The sequence below is a fragment of the Stylophora pistillata genome, chromosome 10, assembly GCF_964205215.1.
Source record: "Stylophora pistillata chromosome 10, jaStyPist1.2, whole genome shotgun sequence".
Classification (NCBI taxonomy): domain Eukaryota; kingdom Metazoa; phylum Cnidaria; class Anthozoa; order Scleractinia; family Pocilloporidae; genus Stylophora; species Stylophora pistillata.
In genome coordinates this window covers 24308680-24327922 of record NC_142528.1, presented here as the reverse complement: position 1 = coordinate 24327922, position 19243 = coordinate 24308680, and the positions used below count along the sequence as shown (strand labels likewise).

General features: G+C 38.9%; 2 protein-coding genes across 25 annotated transcripts in view; one reads left to right on the top strand and one right to left on the bottom strand.

The window, feature by feature from the left end:
- Nucleotides 1-80: 80 nt before the first annotated feature.
- On the top strand, nucleotides 81-17198 carry LOC111321390 (uncharacterized). Of its 24 annotated transcripts, XM_088734667.1 has the most exons (17): nucleotides 82-528; nucleotides 766-884; nucleotides 1044-1082; nucleotides 3678-3719; nucleotides 4283-4324; nucleotides 4590-4637; nucleotides 6362-6403; nucleotides 6972-7013; nucleotides 7280-7327; nucleotides 9052-9093; nucleotides 9663-9704; nucleotides 9971-10018; nucleotides 10568-10606; nucleotides 11792-11833; nucleotides 12657-12805; nucleotides 13730-13941; nucleotides 14982-17198. In XM_088734667.1, exons 2-16 carry the CDS (start codon nucleotides 803-805, stop codon nucleotides 13913-13915), a joined length of 933 nt encoding a protein of 310 aa, XP_088590793.1. In that variant the 5' UTR covers nucleotides 82-528; nucleotides 766-802; the 3' UTR covers nucleotides 13916-13941; nucleotides 14982-17198. The 24 variants fall into 24 exon arrangements, with proteins under 24 accessions (XP_088590798.1, XP_088590799.1, XP_088590804.1 ...); XM_088734672.1 differs by lacking the exon at nucleotides 10568-10606 and having other exon boundaries at nucleotides 81-528; nucleotides 11795-11833; XM_088734673.1 differs by lacking the exon at nucleotides 11792-11833 and having other exon boundaries at nucleotides 81-528.
- Nucleotides 16340-19243, bottom strand: part of LOC111321461 (uncharacterized) — a 15129-nt gene continuing 12225 nt past the window's right edge. Inside the window, exons 5-6 of the mRNA XM_088737036.1 lie at nucleotides 18079-18606; nucleotides 16340-17580 (exon numbers count right to left, since the gene is read on the bottom strand). Of these exons, the coding sequence (XP_088593162.1) occupies nucleotides 17560-17580; nucleotides 18079-18606 (549 nt within the window). The 3' untranslated portion in view covers nucleotides 16340-17559. The remainder of the gene's footprint in view (nucleotides 17581-18078; nucleotides 18607-19243) is intronic.

The following is a 19243-nucleotide window of genomic DNA, read 5'->3' as shown; positions in this document are numbered from 1 at the left end:
TTATTATTAATAGCATTTGAACAGCCAATGAAAGCGATGGACAGCTTTCAAAATATTTTGAATCTTGCCTTCTCTACGAGAAAACTAAATCTATCAGGAATTACAAAATTGAATCGATCCGACCGAGTTTCGCTTGTAATCAAACTTTGAACATATGGAGTATAACATCATGCAGTCACTTGAGGGGCATGGCTTTTTTCTGAAGAACGTCAATATGCGTGAGCCCGCCTAATTGTCTTTGAATTGTTTATATAGGCAAATGCCTTTTGCGTCAGCGTAAAATCTATTGCTCAAGCAAACGCGCTTGTTTCCGCTGGTTAATGCGGAGTTCCCTTCGACTGCTAACTGCGTTACCTTCACCAATAGCTGCCATTGGACCGTTCATTTCCTGTGTTGCAGTTTTGTGACGACTCGTGGATTAAATTTCAGTTCATATTTGCCATAAATTTTCGCTTGTAAAAGCCAACAGCAGTTTGAGACGAAAGTCTTTCGAGCGGCCATTTTGCGGGTGTTTGGAATTAGTGAAAGGTAAGCACTGAATTATTGATATTTTGCTTTAAGCTTTTGCTGAATGCAGCCTAGTGTACAATCGAGGTTTGGCGATGAGTAAGTTCCCTAGCGTATTGTTGTTGTCTGGAAATGTAGCTTCTTCGCGGTGTCACAAGCGAAGAGTAATCACCTTATCGCCATATTTTCCTCTTGATAATACAATAATCTCGATTGGTATGTTCTCGCACTATCTTATGCAGGTTTTTATTCCCTTAGAATCGAGGAGCAGTTTGTAAAAGTACTGAATTCAGCGATGCGTCGAAGTCAACCGTATATTCTTTTTGTCTTCGTATTCATTTTACACTTTTTATTCGCTACAGTTGAAACATCAACAAGTAAGTGGCCTTTTGTTATGAAAATACAAATTTTCTCTCAGCTAGATTGGTGTATTTTAGTCCTAAAAACCACGCAAAGTAATTCTCTTGGGGTTGATTTATTTGATGTGCCTTGAACAATGAATATCTTACTACAACTTCTCCTATGTTCCGAAATAGATAGCAGCACGTATATGGTTACAGTTGAAACATCAACAATTAAGTGGCCTTTTATTATGAAAATACAAATTTTCTCTCAGCTAGATTGGTGTATTTTAGTCCTAAAAACCACTCAAAGTAATTCTCCTGGGGTTGATTTATTTGATGTGCCTTGAACAATGAATATCTAAGTACAACTTCTCCTATGTTCCGAAATAGATAGCAACACGTATATGGTTCCAGTCGAATGACCATACTGAATTGATTTGACTACAATATTTTTATCCCGGAAGTAACACAATAACGGGGTAAGATAAAAAAAATGAAGAACGTTCATGCATCTACAATAACTTATTTCCTTTATCGGATTATTTTGAAACATCTTTGTCATGTGTGCTTCTCTTTCTAATTAATGATCAAGTAACAGGACTATAAACGATGACTTATTTTTTTGTGACACAAATACAAATGGAGGCTCGTCGTCTGTGCATCAGATATAAAGATGCAATACCATGGTTTATTGGCCTAAAAAGCGTGTAATTCTCTCCATTTTCCCAGACATCACGTTGAGGGTCAGGCCTTTGCTTGCTTTATAGTTTTAAGACCACGAAACGTTATCACGACTAGCCCGCTGCGATTTATTTGTTTGAAGAAGAATAATCGTCAGTAAAAAATACACGTTAGATATTTTTTTTCCGGCGGGAGTCAGATAAACAAACTGGGACAAATATGTCAAGTCGAGGCCATTTTGTAAATGGTATTTTTCTTTCTGAGTTGAATTGTTTCGTTTGGCGTCTCCTTTCCTTATGTTTTTGCAAGCAGAGACATATAGGTGTGGGACAAGCCATCCATATGTCGATATTATTTTTCCCGGGAAGTTTACCACTCCGCCTAGACTTGGTTTATTAGGGCCAGTAGACACAACTCACATCAAAACACATTTATAGAGGATAACAGAGTGACCTTTGCTCATGTTTGTGGATATCACATGTTGGGAGCTCAATGAAATTTTTCATGTGACATATTTATTCTGAGTTCGTTTGTACCACGGGCGGGCACTTTACACTACAATGGGTTCATAAAGTTTTGTACAACGACCAGCATCTCATGAAACTTTCACACTAAAAGTAATGAAAATGCGATCTTCGAGATGTACTCATAATCTGTGCTACCCTTTCTGTTCAAGTCCGAACAAAGAAGCCTCGCGGAAAGAGGCTGCTGAAAGCACTTAGTTGACGGGAGCATGCGCATTTCACATCAATTTTGCAGTATTCAAAATAACTGAAAGTCCCTTCGGGGAGATTGAGTTTAAGTCAGGGAAATGAACCGAGTGAGAGTAGACGAGGGTCGACTCCTCTTCCGAAGTAGAGGTGGATAATGGTGGATATTTTCCGAGCCGCGAAGCAGCGAAGTGGAAATCCACTACATTTGCCGACACTGAGGTGAATAATTATATTCGACACAGAAACCATAAGAAAGTCGTTTATTGTTGTCAATATACCAAAAAATGATTGGACATCAAATTGTTGACGTGCAATTTTGTCTCTTTGGCTGCTCGGAGGTGAATTGTACTCGCCACTGAATCACTTCTGAAACACAGCATCGAGCGCGAAAAGCATTATTCACCTATGTGGTATAATATGAACAATAAATAGCCTCTCTCTGGTGCGAAAATATGCACGGATATTTCTCTGCGGACTTAATCTGTTTCAAGATGCTTTTTGTGAGCTTCGAGGAACAGATAATGACCAAGGACAAATATACCAGCATATTTTCGCGCCAAATGGAGGTCATTGTATTAATTATCCTTCAAATATTTTTCAATGCGCGGGAAAACTAAATGTTTACGAACAGTTAATCGTGTACAACGTGGGTTGTTCACTTTTTCAGTGTTCTCTGGTACGATTTTATGAACAAAAAAGACATGTTCCTTCTTCTGTCACAACCACACAACGCTTTCTCATCTTGAATTCAATTCAAAGCGCATAATTTTCCGTATTGGATGTGAGATTTGAAAATTGGGGAATATCACCAGGGTTATATCCTTGATATCCCCCAGTTTTAGTCAGGGGATATTCAGTAACGCGATGCGTTTTGAACCAAAATAGAATGTTGTTCAAGCAAGGGTCAAAAGTAACTCGAGTGGCATCAAGTTTGCCCTCTTCACCATGTGGTTGGTCTAAGAAACTGACTCTATCTTCTCAACAATTACTTTTTGCATTAGTTTTGCCTCATCGCCAGGCGATTCGTCGAGAAAACTCACGCTGTCTTCTCAACCAATCAGAAGCATAACTAAAACATTCCGCAGCTTGGCCACTCGTGTTTTCCCGCGCTTTAGGTCGGTTGCGTTCATCAGTCACTTCTAGGAATTATTGGCACCACGTGATGTAAACCTTTCGACTGATTGGCCGTTTTGATTTCTTTGGCTTTGAATGATTTACAAAACCCAGTTGATAAGCGCTCTCACTAAACTACCACGACCTACCTGTAGTACGCCTCTATTATTTTTTAAATAACTTTGTGTAATTATCTCTATTTTTCGCTCAACAACAATTCTAGTGCGAAAATGAGATAGCTAAACAGCGTATGTTTTGCTATTTCAGGCGAGGAAATTCTTAATATGTAATCATCACATGAGTTTATTCTTATTTATAGCATCATTGCCAATTGCAACCACATCGGCTGCGGCAAGTAACAGTAAGTTTTTTTTCTGTTTTGATCACCTGAGCTAGTATTCCGGTTAACCTAAATAATCTAAATAGGAGAGAGATTTTTCAAGTCTATCATGATTGGAAAGATGTCACTTACAAAGCTAAGATATCATTTGCTTTCACTTGCTGTGGATTATCCGCCCCCCTCCCCACAGGTGTGGTGTTTTAGAATCAACTAGAAGAGAGCGTTGTTCAAGTAAGGGTCCAAAGTAACCCGGGTTGCACTGGTTTTATCCTCTTCGCCTTGTGATTTGTAAAAGAAACTCCTGCCATCATCTGAACCAATCAGATGCAAAACTAAAACATTACAAAGTTTTGTCACCGGTGTTTTCCCGCGCTTTTAGTCGTTAACGTTCATCAGTTACCTTTAACCATCATTGGCTCTTCGCGATGCAAATCTTTTATCTGATTGTCCGTTTTGATTGTTTTAGTTTTGGACTACCGACACTCGATCGATAAGCGACCCGCCTGTGCTACACCACTATTTTTTTTTTTAAAAACAGACTTGATTAATTTGTCTCACTCACATGAGTTTATCCTTGTTTATAGTATCAACGACAGTTAAAACCACACCAAATGCGGCGAACGCAAGTAACTTTTTTTGTTGTTGTTTGACTTCTTACCCTGGCTAAAATATGAAGATAATTGTTTTCATATAAATTCCGTTGTATATATCTATCTGCTGTTGAAAAACTCTTGTTTTCTTTTCTTTTTATTGGTTTTTTCCCTTTTCCCTCACCTTAACTCCTCTCTTTATTTGGTTTCCCCTTTGCAGACCGTAGATCTTTGTTTGGAGAGTAATCTTAACATGGAAATTAATTTTGCTCTATTTTTCCCTTTGAAATTTCTACGTCAGCTTTGCCAAATTCTACAAGTTTGACATTACCAACTGCAGTTTCACCAGGTAAAGATGAAAGCTAAGTGTGAAGTTCTTGAATAGGTTTGTCGTGTGATTGTTCTGTGAAGGTAGAAGAGCGTTGAATACCACTCAGTAACTGAAGTTATTCCCTCTCTCATTTGCAAAGTGATCTAATTTCAACATCTGCAGATTATCGAGCTCAGTTTATCGTTGCTAGTTTAAAAAATGATTTTTTAAAGAACGGCCAGGAAAAATGTCTCTTAGCACTCCTTGTACAAATTTCCACTCTTTTTTGTTAATGAAAAGACATTTCAAGGAAACGTCTTGTTCGCATTCCGGAATGACGTCGCACGGGCAGTAATTCTGTTATCCATGCTAGTTACAGGACTCATCTTTCTTGGGTGATCAAAAGTCGTTTATTAACCTTTTAATGGTGTAAAATTATGTTGACGTTACAACAACCCACGGTGTTACTCCTCTTCCGAAGTAAAGGTGGATAGCGGTGGATATTTTCCGAGCCGCGAAGCAGCGAAGTGGATATCCACTACATTTGCCGACACTGAGGTGAATAATTATATTCGACACAGAAACCATAAAAAAGTCGTTTATTGTTGTCAATATACCAAAAAATGATTGGAAATCAAATTGTTGACGTGCAATTTTGTCTCTTCGGCTGCTCGGAGGTGAATTGTACTCGCCACTGAATCACTTCTGAAACAGCGTCGAGCGCGAAAAGCATTATTCACCTAGGTGGTATATATGAACAATAAATAGCCTCTCTCTGGTGCGAAAATATGCACGGATATTTCTCTGCGGACTTAATCTGTTTCAAGATGCTTTTTGTGAGCTTCGAGGAACAGATAATGACCAAGGACAAATATACCAGCATATTTTCGCGCCAGATGGTGGTCATCGTATTAATTATCCTTCAAATATTTTCAGTGCGCGGGAAAAATGTTTACGAACAGTTAATCGTGTACAGCGTGAGATGTACACTTTTTCAGTGTTCTCTGGTACGATTTTATGAACAAAAAAGACATGTTCCTTCTTCTGTCACAACCACACAACGCTTTCTCATCTTGAATTCAATTCAAAGCGCAGAATTTTCCGTATTGGACGTGGGATTTGAAAACTGGGGAATATCACCAGGGTTATATCCTTGATATCCCCCAGTTTTAGTTAGGGGATATTCAGTGACGCGATGCGTTTTGAACCAAAATAGAATGTTGTTCAAGCAAGGGTCAAAAGTAACTCGAGTGGCATCAAGTTTGCCCTCTTCACCATGTGGTTGGTCTAAGAAACTGACTCTATCTTCTCCACAATTACTTTTTGCATTAGTTTTGCTTCATCGCCAGGTAATTGGTCGAGAAAACTCACGCTGTCTTCTCAACCAATCAGAAGCATAACTAAAACATTCCGCAGCTTGGCCACTCGTGTTTTCCCGCGCTTTAGGTCGGTTGCGTTCATCAGTCACTTCTAGGAATTATTGGCACCACGTGATGTAAACCTTTCGACTGATTGGCCGTTTTGATTTCTTTGGCTTTGAATGATTTACAAAACCCAGTTGATAAGCGCTCTCACTAAACTACCACGACCTACCTGTAGTACGCCTCTATTATTTTTTAAATAACTTTGTGTAATTATCTCTATTTTTCGCTCAACAACAATTCTAGTGCGAAAATGAGATAGCTAAACAGCGTATGTTTTGCTATTTCAGGCGAGGAAATTCTTAATATGTAATCATCACATGAGTTTATTCTTATTTATAGCATCATTGCCAATTGCAACCACATCGGCTGCGGCAAGTAACAGTAAGTTTTTTTTTCTGATTTGATCACCTGAGCTAGTATTCCGGTTAACCTAAATAATCTAAATAGGAGAGAGAGATTTTTCAAGTTTATCATGATTGGAAAGATGTCACTTACAAAGCTAAGATATCATTTGCTTTCACTTGCTGTGGATTATCCCCCCCCCCCTCCCCACAGGTGTGGTGTTTTAGAATCAACTAGAAAAGAGCGTTGTTCAAGTAAGGGTCCAAAGTAACCCGGGTTGCACTGGTTTTATCCTTTTCGCCCTGTGATTTGTAAAAGAAACTCCTGCCATCATCTGAACCAATCAGATGCAAAACTAAAACATTACAAAGTTTTGTCACCGGTGTTTTCCCGCGCTTTTAGTCGTTAACGTTCATCAGTTACCTTTAACCATCATTGGCTCTTCGCGATGCAAATCTTTTATCTGATTGTCCGTTTTGATTGTTTTAGTTTTGGACTACCGACACTCGATCGATAAGCGACCCGCCTGTGGTACACCACTATTTTTTTTTTAAAATACAGACTTGATTAATTTGTCTCACTCACATGAGTTTATCCTTGTTTATAGTATCAACGACAGTTAAAACCACACCAATTGCGGCGAACCCAAGTAACTTTTTTTTGTTGTTGTTTGATTTCTTACCCTGGCTAAAATATAAAGATAATTGTTTTCATATAAATTCCGTTGTATATATCTATCTGCTGTTGAAAAACTCTTGTTTTCTTTTCTTTTTATTGGTTTTTTCCCTTTTCCCTCACCTTAACTCCTCTCTTTATCTGGTTTCCCCTTTGCAGACCGTAGATCTTTGTTTGGAGAGTAATCTTAACATGGAAATTAATTTTGCTCTATTTTTCCCTTTGAAATTTCTACGTCAGCTTTGCCAAATTCTACAAGTTTGACATCACCAACTGCAGTTTCACCAGGTAAAGGTGAAAGCTAAGTGTGAAGTTCTTGAATAGGTTTGTCGTGTGATTGTTCTGTGAAGGTAGAAGAGCGTTGAATACCACTCAGTAACTGAAGTTATTCCCTCTCTCATTTGCAAAGTGATCTAATTTCAACATCTGCAGATTATCGAGCTCAGTTTATCGTTGCTAGTTTAAAAAATGATTTTTTAAAGAACGGCCAGGAAAAATGTCTCTTAGCACTCCTTGTACAAATTTCCACTCTTTTTTGTTAATGAAAAGACATTTCAAGGAAACTTCTTGTTCGCATTCCGGAATGACGTTGCACGGGCAGTAATTCTGTTATCCATGCTAGTTACAGGACTCATCTTTCTTGGGTGATCAAAAGTCGTTTATTAACCTTTTAATGGTGTAAAATTATGTTGACGTTACAACAACCCACGGTGTTACTCCTCTTCCGAAGTAAAGGTGGATAGCGGTGGATATTTTCCGAGCCGCGAAGCAGCGAAGTGGATATCCACTACATTTGCCGACACTGAGGTGAATAATTATATTCGACACAGAAACCATAAAAAAGTCGTTTATTGTTGTCAATATACCAAAAAATGATTGGAAATCAAATTGTTGACGTGCAATTTTGTCTCTTCGGCTGCTCGGAGGTGAATTGTACTCGCCACTGAATCACTTCTGAAACAGCATCGAGCGCGAAAAGTATTATTCACCTATGTGGTCTATATGAACAATAAATAGCCTCTCTCTGGTGCGAAAATATGCACGGATATTTCTCTGCGGACTTAATCTGTTTCAAGATGCTTTTTGTGAGCTTCGAGGAACAGATAATGACCAAGGACAAATATACCAGCATATTTTCGCGCCAGATGGAGGTCATCGTATTAATTATCCTTCAAATATTTTCAATGCGCGGGAAAAATGTTTACGAACAGTTAATCGTGTACAGCGTGAGATGTACACTTTTTCAGTGTTCTCTGGTACGATTTTATGAACAAAAAAGACATGTTCCTTCTTCTGTCACAACCACACAACGCTTCCTCATCTTGAATTCAATTTAAAGCGCAGAATTTTCCGTATTGGACGTGGGATTTGAAAATTGGGGAATATCACCAGGGTTATATCCTTGATATCCCCCAGTTTTAGTTAGGGGATATTCAGTGACGCGATGCGTTTTGAACCAAAATAGAATGTTGTTCAAGTAAGGGTCAAAAGTAACTCGAGTGGCATCAAGTTTGCCCTCATCACCATGTGGTTGGTCCAAGAAACTGACTCTATCTTCTCAACAATTACTTTTTGCATTAGTTTTGCCCCATCGCCAGGTAATTGGTCGAGAAAACTCACGCTGTCTTCTCAACCAATCAGAAGCATAACTAAAACATTCCGCAGCTTGGCCACTCGTGTTTTCCCGCGCTTTAGGTCGGTTGCGTTCATCAGTCACTTCTAGGAATTATTGGCACCACGTGATGTAAACCTTTCGACTGATTGGCCGTTTTGATTTATTTGGCTTTGAATGATTTACAAAACCCAGTTGATAGGCGCTCTCACTAAACTACCACGACCTACCTGTAGTACGCCTCTATTATTTTTTAAATAACTTTGTGTAATTATCTCTATTTTTCGCTCAACAACAATTCTAGTGCGAAAATGAGATAGCTAAACAGCGTATGTTTTGCTATTTCAGGCGAGGAAATTCTTAATATGTAATCATCACATGAGTTTATTCTTATTTATAGCATCATTGCCAATTGCAGCCACATCGGCTGCGGCAAGTAACAGTAAGTTTTTTTTTCTGTTTTGATCACCTGAGCTAGTATTCCGGTTAACCTAAATAATCTAAATAGGAGAGAGAGATTTTTCAAGTTTATCATGATTGGAAAGATGTCACTTACAAAGCTAAGATATCATTTGCTTTCACTTGCTGTGGATTATCCCCCCCCCCCCTCCCCACAGGTGTGGTGTTTTAGAATCAACTAGAAAAGAGCGTTGTTCAAGTAAGGGTCCAAAGTAACCCGGGTTGCACTGGTTTTATCCTCTTCGCCCTGTGATTTGTAAAAGAAACTCCTGCCATCATCTGAACCAATCAGATGCAAAACTAAAACATTACAAAGTTTTGTCACCGGTGTTTTCCCGCGCTTTTAGTCGTTAACGTTCATCAGTTACCTTTAACCATCATTGGCTCTTCGCGATGCAAATCTTTTATCTGATTGTCCGTTTTGATTGTTTTAGTTTTGGACTACCGACACTCGATCGATAAGCGACCCGCCTGTGGTACACCACTATTTTTTTTTTTAAAAACAGACTTGATTAATTTGTCTCCCTCACATGAGTTTATCCTTATTTATAGTATCAACGACAGTTAAAACCACACCAATTGCGGCGAACGCAAGTAACTTTTTTTGTTGTTGTTTGATATCTTACCTTGGCTAAAATATGAAGATAATTGTTTTCATATAAATTCCGTTGTATATATCTATCTGCTGTTGAAAAACTCTTGTTTTCTTTTCTTTTTATTGGTTTTTTCCCTTTTCCCTCACCTTAACTCCTCTCTTTATCTGGTTTCCCCTTTGCAGACCGTAGATCTTTGTTTGGAGAGTAATCTTAACATGGAAATTAATTTTGCTCTATTGTTTCCCTTTTAAATTTCTACGTCAGTTTTGCCAAATTCTACAAGTTTGACATCACCAACTGCAGTTTCACCAGGTAAAGATGAAAGCTAAGTGTGAAGTTCTTGAATAGGTTTGTCGTGTGATTGTTCTGTGAAGGTAGAAGAGCGTTGAATACCACTCAGTAACTGAAGTTATTCCCTCTCTCATTTGCAAAGTGATCTAATTTCAACATCTGCAGATTATCGAGCTCAGTTTATCGTTGCTAGTTTAAAAAATGATTTTTTAAAGAACGGCCAGGAAAAATGTCTCTTAGCACTCCTTGTACAAATTTCCACTCTTTTTTGTTAATGAAAAGACATTTCTAGGAAAGTTCTTGTTCGCATTCCGGAATGACGTCGCACGGGCAGTAATTCTTTTATCCATGCTAGTTACAGGACTCATCTTTCTTGGGTGATCAAAAGTCGTTTATTAACCTTTTAATGGTGTAAAATTATGTTGATGTTACAACAACCCACGGTGAAGGCTAAAGGTGCCTCCTCCTCCCCCCCCCCCCCCCCCCACTACTCTAGCTTCTTTTTGTGCGATGTTAAAGAATTTCGTTCTTAAAAAGAACTGATTTTCACTAACGAGTCTTTTTTTCCAGCCACCACAGTGGTTACATCCTCAAGTATAGCAACATCAGGTAAGATGGAATTTTGGCCACTAACCTTTCACTCCAGTTTGTGATCAAGACAGTACTCTTATTACAAATTTCCACTCTTCTTTGTTAATTAAGAGACATTTCCAATGAAACTTCTTGTTCGCATTCCGGAACGACGTCGCACGGGCAGTACTTCTTGTCGCGTTCCCGAACCAAGTCCTTGCGGGAAGCATTGATCCGGAGTTCGCCGAGTTCAACCACACACTACAAGCCTGATTTTAAACCGATTTATTCCTTGGTTACCACTGAAGCATGCGGTGAAAACTACAACATTAAAAAATTTACGCGTTACGCAACGAAAAAGCTGTGAATAGTGAGAACTCTCCGTCAAGGAACCAAATAAGCGGCAGAGGATAAACTAAAATTAGAAATAAGCGGCAGAGGATAAACTAAAATTAGAAATAAGCGGCAGAGGATAAACTAAAATTAGAAATAAGCGGCAGAGGATAAACTAAAATTAAGCTTACGTTATAATTCCTGCTGGCTGTGTGAAGGCAAGAAAAGATTTCTCCAACTCCTAAATTTCTCCGTAGAAGCGACGAACGCGTGTATCTTAAAGCTTCCTAAGGTCGTTCCCGTTACAGAGGTCGCGAAAAGATCGGGTTACGGGGTAGCGAAAGATGGCGATGATTAACTAAATTACAATAAAATCATGTGCGTAACGCAAGTGTGTTGCGTTGTTCGTGACACTTCTGTAATCCATGCTAGTTACACGACTCATCTTCCTTGGGTGATCAAAAGTCATTTATTAACCTTTGATGGTATCAAATCATGTTGACGTCACAACAACCTACGATGAAGGTCTACGGTGCCTTCCCCCCTCTTACTACTCTAGCCTCTTTTTATGTGATATTTAGAAATTTATCGCATATGTGCACGATCCTTCGCAGTAAAGCACTATTTAAGCAATAGTGAAAATCAGACCTGAAAAAAATTCAGGCCTGTACGGGATTCGAACCACTGACTTCTGCGATACTAGTGCAGCGCTTTACCAATTGAGCTAACAAGCCAACTGTATATGTGCACGATCCTACTGCGAAGGATCGTGCACATATACGTTTCATAACCGCAGTTCATATATATGTATTTCATATATATTTGTTGATTAAGAAATTTCATACTTAAAAATGAACTCAGTGATTTTCATTAACGAATCCTTTTTTCCAGGTTCCACCACAGTGGTTACATCCTCAAGCATAGCAACATCAGGTAAGATGGAATTTTGACCGCTCGTGATATTATACCAAATTCTCCGAACCAAAATCAAGGGGGATAGTTTGGCAGATAGTTAAGAAGAATTACTAAAGTGAATTACTAAAGAAATTTGACAGAAATGAATCTTAAGGTATCACATATCACGGAGATTTGATAACATGGCGAGACGATTTAACTTGATTTGTTTTCGATGCTCGAATTATTCCTCAACCAACTATGCGCCGTTGTATAACCTCTACCTTATCATTATAGCTTGAACAAATTACCTCCTATTTGCTGCTGTGCCATACGAGGGGCCCCGGCTTTTTCTCGAAAGTCCTGGTAACTGAACGGGTCCGAAACCATATCTTTAACTCAAAAGTTAAACAATAGAGAAGTAGTTTCTGGCACCCTGACCAGTGCATTTTGTTTCTCAAGCTAATAGTTTTTTAGTATCTTTTTCAAACTTTTGAAATCCCCACTTGGAATTTTTATGGGGCCGTTAAGTTACCGGGACCTTCGAGAAACGGGCCCCAGAGGACAAATGTACGCAACCATGAAGTGCTCGAGCAGAACCCTGGGCACAGGGCAATAACATTTGTAATGACTCAAATGACCTTGTTTTAGTGAAGGCGTTTCAAAAGAGTTGGGCATCCCAGGTTTCTAAGACAGAAGCCACCGTGGAAAAATAACAGCAACGAAAAAAAATAGTTATAATCAAATAGCTCGTAATATACAGTTCATTGGTTAGAATTGACTACAGGTAGCTAACCGTTTACGGCGTGTTATCGATATCTTTTACATCACTAGTATTAACTTTACCTCTTATTCTCCAAAGCACCAACGACGACTCCAACAAGTTCAACTAAAGGAACAGAATTCTGGGATAAAGCCATTGACCTGGCCACACCCTTTGGTACATTTATAATTGTGTTGGCCGCCGTCGCTTTGATGCTTATATTCCTCATCGCGTGTATCTGCTTCTGCGTGAGTTTGCTGCATTTGATTTATTTCATGTCATTCTAACTCATTTGCTATTGTCATCGTATATGTTTTGAAGATAAGTATCCAACTTCTTTGGTTTTGATCTTTAAAATCTTTCATCTCCTCGAACCCCAAGAACAGGTTTCATATTCTGCTAACTGCAGTCCCTTCATGCCTAATGATAACCGGTGACGGGAAGTATTTTATTATTCAATTTAGATGGTGGCTATTTAATTTATTATCGCATCTATTATTATTATCCCTTTTTTTAATAGGCAGTTTACAACCAGTAAAAGTAATCTTTTCATCTGGATAGTAACATTAAAGGAACTATGAATATTTGTAAAGTCTTGATCAGTTGTAAAATTAACAAATGGTAAACACCACAGCGTACACTATTGAGTAATGATGCACGCGGGAGGCTGCTAAGCACGAAAGAAGCATAAGAGTCGCTTGAGGCGGTAATTGAGGGCGACTCTAGCTTCTTGGGAGCTCAGCAAACCTCCCAAGTGCATCCATAACTCGATAGTGTACGCTGCGGTGGTAACCATTTGTTTTTATAACATAAAAAAACAATTTATTGAGAAACATTTGCTCACTTCAGTAGCGAACGCCCATGGGCAAATAATAGACACTGAATTGGCCAATCAGAGCGCGCGCTTTATGTGATTTATGTTATATTGTAGGCAATTACCTAGATGAGTCGTCGGTACAGTGTCCGTTCTCCGTTGACTTGCAACTTTGTTTTCCATGTAAACTCGCAAACTTGCATCACGGTTGACAATCTTCATACATAAGTGAGTGCAATATGGAGTCGAAACTATCTGCGCCTCTAAAGTATAGGGGCTAAATAATGAACCAACAGCCAAAAAAACAAGTTGACATACGAAAGCGCATCGATGAGCTATTCTGGTTTTCACTTTTCAGTGCAAGTATACGAAGCTGAAGAAGAAAACTGATCTAAACTTCCCAGGGCGCGGCATGGCGATAAATGATTCCGATTGGATACGAAGCAACGATGATCTTTTAATGTGGGAACGAAATTTGCGCGCTTCGGAAGTGAAAACATCAAATGGTATTTCTAACAGGCCATACAACGACAAACGAGCGTGAAGCGGGTCTAGTAGCAACACTGAGGGGTAAGTCAGTGAATTTAATGAAAAATTGTAAAATATCGTATAACACGAAGAAAACATTGTTATTATCATTCTTGGCATGTTCATCGTCTAGGAGCAGTCATAGGAGATTTCTTTCTTTGTTTCTTTTTCATTTCTCCAACTTCCTTTTTCTCCTCTTCCTTCCTCCCTCCATCTTTCCCCCTCCCACTTAACCCCCATACCACTTAACCTGCCATCCTTCCCGTCCCTCTCTCGTAAAGCTTCCTTTCTTCGTATGTCTAACTCTCTCAGTCCAGTCTCCTTCCATCTTTTTTCCTTCCTTCTTCTCCTTCTTTCATTTCCCGTTTATCCCATCGTTTGTCGCGTTCTCTTTTTCACCCTCGCCTTTTCCTATCCATCTTTTCCTCCTTCCATGACTAATATTCCCTCCTCCTTTCTAAACCTCCTTCCTTCCCTCGTCTCTCCCCCTTTTCTTCCTTTCTCTCCCCTTGCACCCCTTTTCCCTGCCTCCATTTCCCCCTTCCATTCCTTTTTCCCTTCCCTCTCTTTTTATCTCCCTTTCTCTATATTTGTCACAATCATACTTTCGCCCATGCTTTGTTCCAGCCCTCTCTCCCTCCTTTTCTCCCAAACCTTCCATTATCCTTCTTTCTCCATCTCTCTCTCCAGCGTCCTCCTTTCTCCTTCCTCTCCCTCCCTTCGTCTTCCGTTCACTCTCTCTCCTTTTATCTTTCTTTTCCTTTCGCTAATAGCACGTCTCTTCCTCCCCCACCTGTATTCCTCTCTATTTCTCACCCATTTCTTCTTTACCTTTTCCTTCTATTTCTTTCTCTTCGCCTCCGTCTACCCGGCTCACTGCATTCTAACCACATTCCTTTTCTTTCCTTTTTCCCTCTTTTGCCTTCCCTCCTATTTCCCTTACATCCCCTTCTTCTCTTCCCCTCAGTATCATTTTTCAAGCTTATCTTCGTGTTTGTTTCATGGCGAAATCTAACGTTTAATAGCTTAGTCTCTCACATACTGCATCACTGACATAAGTGTTTATATTTGTTATTTTACAGCAGTAGAAAGAAAAAAACTAAGAAAACTGAGTCTTCAGTGGAAGCCAAGAAAATCAACAAGCCTCCAAAGTTTTTGTTTGGATGTAGGCGGACAGTTAGGTCAATGTGTGTTTGTTTGTATCTTAAAGCTTTCTTTCAGAGTTTCATATTTTCTCAACCATTCCAGTGTCATTTTGAAGAATTGTCGATATTATTTTACGGGTATACAGTAACTCCTTTGTATAGAGCTTCGTTCGAAAATTTACTTTTCCATATTTAACAATTTTACACCGAAGTGGACGGAGATTATCCACCACTTTCACTGACACTGAGGTGACGAATTGGTTCAGTATATACCACAAAAAAACCACACAACTAGTTTATTTCTGTCAATATGACGAAAAATGGTCGGGAATAAAACTCTTGACGCGCGATTTTGTCTCTTTGGCTGCTCAAAGGTGAATGGTTCTTGCTACTCACTTCCGAACCAGCCAATCAGCGCGCGCAGGAATTATATATTCTTTGATTCTCGAGGTCTTTCCTGTTGATTCGGATTTATTTTATGTTTAGAATATAACTATATTTTGCCCTTTTATCACAATAGTGATACATAATTAGCAAAGTAATACATAGTCGTTAACTTTAATATTGAGGTCACAGAATTAGGGCATTTCCATTGATAAGTTCTGAGCTAAACTGAAAGAAAAGATTCTAGCTTCCGATGTAAATGGCTCTCGAACTCCAAAACTTAAAATATACTTTCTTGTGTGCTTCCAATACCAAAGGAATTATAGAATTTTTTTGTAGAATTATAGAATTTTTTTTACAGTCGAAAGTCGCTAGCGTTTCGCGAGTATTCCACGAAGAAGCGACAAAACTGACAGGCATTGCACAAAGGTTGGGATCAGTTTTTCTCAGAACTAGTCAAATCAGCTTCAAGAAGAGAACTGTTCCATTCATTTACACTAACAGGATGGCCTAACCGATCATTTCTGTTTAAAAAAAAGCGCCATTTGATTCTAAAGAGAAGTTATGTTGCCTAGCAACTCTGTAGGTTGGGTAGTCAATAGCAGAATTAGAGATATTTATTTTGTATCATTACAGTAACAATTTTCGTAGCCAGTCTGGCAGTAGCATATTGATGATAATGGGAACCGTATTTTGTAAATAACTAATAGAGTTTTCGCGTTGTATCGATGTAGAGTATTGGTCCTTTTATGGTGTGCTCTTGAGAGATTAAGAAGGGTGGTATCATTGTAACAATGTCGTCGTTATCATAGTAACAATATCGTCGGTATCATTGTAACAATATCGTCGGTATCATTGTAGCATTGCTTATCCGGATTAGTACGCTAAGGGAGAATTGTATTCATGATGAGTACTTGAAAAAAAAAAATATACAAAACCACCAGATCTCAATAAACGCATATAGATAATGAGCATTTAGGCTTAGAACTACGCATTCGTTGGGTCAAAACGGCTTTTTCTACGATTTGTCAAATTTATCGGCAATTATTACTTTGAGTGAACGTAATTTTAGTTGCCGATATTGCAGAAAAAAGACTGTATCTAGTTACAGCCTTTACTTAACTTGAAACGTTAAGTAAGGAGGCGGCGTGGCCGAGTGGTTAGGGTGATAAACTTGTAATCCGGTGTCCCGGGTTCAAATCGTCCACCCTGCCCCTGCCCCTGCCCAACAGGATTTGCTCTTGGTTGCTCCTAGTTCAACTCCTCGGATGCGCTCTGTAAATAGCCCACTGGTCTGCCTCCTGCCAGTGGGGATTTTAAAGCACTTAGTTACATTACATTGTGGCTGAGAAGCCTTTACGGGGGAACCTCAAATAACCTATATTATTATATTGTATTAAACGTTTGCTTTGGTTCTGAACCTTTTACCTTTAAAATGAAATTTTAGCTGAGTAGCTATTGTGGTTTGATTAAAATTTCCCCCTTTGTATACCTTAAAGCGAACTCGATTTCCTTTAAGTAGTCAATGAAAGCAAACTGATATTTTATCGTTTATTTGACCGAGAACGAGTTTCTGTCATGAAACGTTGTAACCGCTTTTCACTCTCTTGAATCTGAAAAATGTTGAGAGAAGTAAAGTTGTCTTGTCTTTCCCGCTTGTAGTTACCTCTTGAAGACTTCTACCTTTGTATTTGGTTGCCTTTTGAGTTGTAAAGGTTTTTTTATAGTGGGTCAGAATTTCGTAATAAAACAATATAGTACTCACTTGGACGTTGTTCGTTGCATTTATATTGGCATTTTGTTCTGTGTATATAAGATATGGATTTACGGTTGTGGTAAAAAAAGATGACAATAGCTGTTTATTTTAGTTTAAGTTGACAGAATTTCGGTTTTAAAGGGGCTCACTGTTATTTTAGAAACCGATTGGCATATCTTTCTCTAGTTGTTAATTGACTCTATAGTTGCAGATAAACTGCAAACACTGTAGCTACGCTGCAAACGATTACTATTGATTGTTCGATTTACTTCTGTTCTATGCAACTTCGAAGACCTAGGCCATGAATTCCATCTTCTGTAGAGGTGTCCAGCTCTCCTTATCAAGCCCGTAGCATTTATTTTGGTCAACACCACCTTAGCTGGTCGAGGTAACGCCCTGTGATGAAAACTGATGGATGTAAGTGATCGAATAAGGTATAGGTGGGTCTCGATGGTGTGATGGATCTTACGGCTACCGGTTAAAATGTTGGCCATTTTACGACTAACGGTCCATATCTTTCCGTGGCGACAAAAAGAAAATTCTTTACGGCTCTAGGGGTCAGGAAGATGAAAGACCCTGGGAACGAGGTTGGTTTTGCGCCTGAGCGGCAAACGTTGATGGTAAAGGTTTCCTAGTGTGGAAAATCCGTTGAGGAAAATGGAAAGGCTTTTTGAAAGGTATTTTTTATTCATAATGACTAAACGGACCTGTTTATTTCAATAAGCATTTTGGCAACAATCAGGAACATCTAGAGCGCGTGGGTTAGGGAAAATATTTCATCAGCTGTCATTTTGAGGGAATCGCTTTTCATTTAAAATGATGTGCAAAGATTCTTACTTGGTTTTCCTTTGCACGTGAGTTTCCTCTTACTTCATTACCATCATCAGTACTTACCTTAACGAAGGGCTGCGATGCCTCTGGGCCTTCAGAGATTTGTTTAGTTTCACTTAATTGTAGTCGCACAGCCTCGTTTGCAGTTAAGTCCTCGTGGGAATTCCTGTACCCATGGTTACTTTTATTATCAAGCTCAATTGATGGCGTCATACTATCGTTTAGAAGAATGCTAATTTGACTGGGATCGTCCCGAACGTCTTTAGCTCTTTCTTGTGTTTTTGATGACACAGTTGTGGAGTCATTGTTCGAATTCCTATACTCGGGAACACTATAATCGTCTGATGGTCTAATTGTCGGACTTTGGCTTTGTGCAAGGCTCTCTTCACTGTGACTATTCGTAAGACTGTACACATCGTATAGACCTACAGATTTTCGACTTCCTCTGACAGTTCGTTTTCGTTCCTGCATTTTCAGTATCACAGGTTTTGTCCTTGACTCTGTTTGTTCAGAATTTAAGAAGTTGTCGAAGCTTGAAAGCTTGTACTTTCCACTTTTACGTAAACCACCTCTTTGTTTACCTAGTTTTGCCTTTAAAAAAGGTATTAACAAAGAGTTCCATTAAAAATGTCGTGATAATGAACAACACAATATTTTTCCGCAATAACTGTTACTCGTATAGATGTTAATCACTGTCAACAAGGCGTGGCACAGCATTTCCTGGTTTCTGGACTTAAATAGGGACATTGATTTTTTTAACAATTTTGATTCATACCAGGTAAGTGAAAAACTGCTAGAAATATCACGTGGTATTTATGTTTTGATGTTATACGAGTTGAATGAGTTTTTTGCGAGAACAAGAAGATAGTAAGATATTACAGACAATATAATTTGGATATATCAACAAAGTTGAAATGGTAAATTGGCCACCGTAACGATTACAAAAGCTGACGTTTCGAGCGTTAGCTCCGACGAAGGGATAACGCTCGAAACGTCAGCTTTTGTAATCGTTACGGTGGCCAATTTACCATTTCAACTTTGTTGATATATCCAAGTTATTTCGTTACTCCCACCGACGCAGTCCCAAACAGTTTCTTTCGAAACTATCAGCCTTTATTACAGACAATGACTGGATTTTTAAAAGAGATGGGCGTAGTGATATACTACTGTATCTATTGGTGGGCCTTTATTATCCCGCTGTTCATTGGTGGGCCTTTATTATCCCGCT

Coding starts and splice junctions, on each gene's coding strand:
- LOC111321390 (XM_088734667.1), top strand. CDS start 803: ATGCGTCGAAGTCAACCGTATATTCTTTTTGTCTTCGTATTCATTTTA. Junction 885..1,043: donor TACAGTTGAAACATCAACAA/GTAAGTGGCCTT, acceptor GTTCCGAAATAG/ATAGCAGCACGTATATGGTT. Junction 7,014..7,279: donor ACCAATTGCGGCGAACCCAA/GTAACTTTTTTT, acceptor TTTCTACGTCAG/CTTTGCCAAATTCTACAAGT.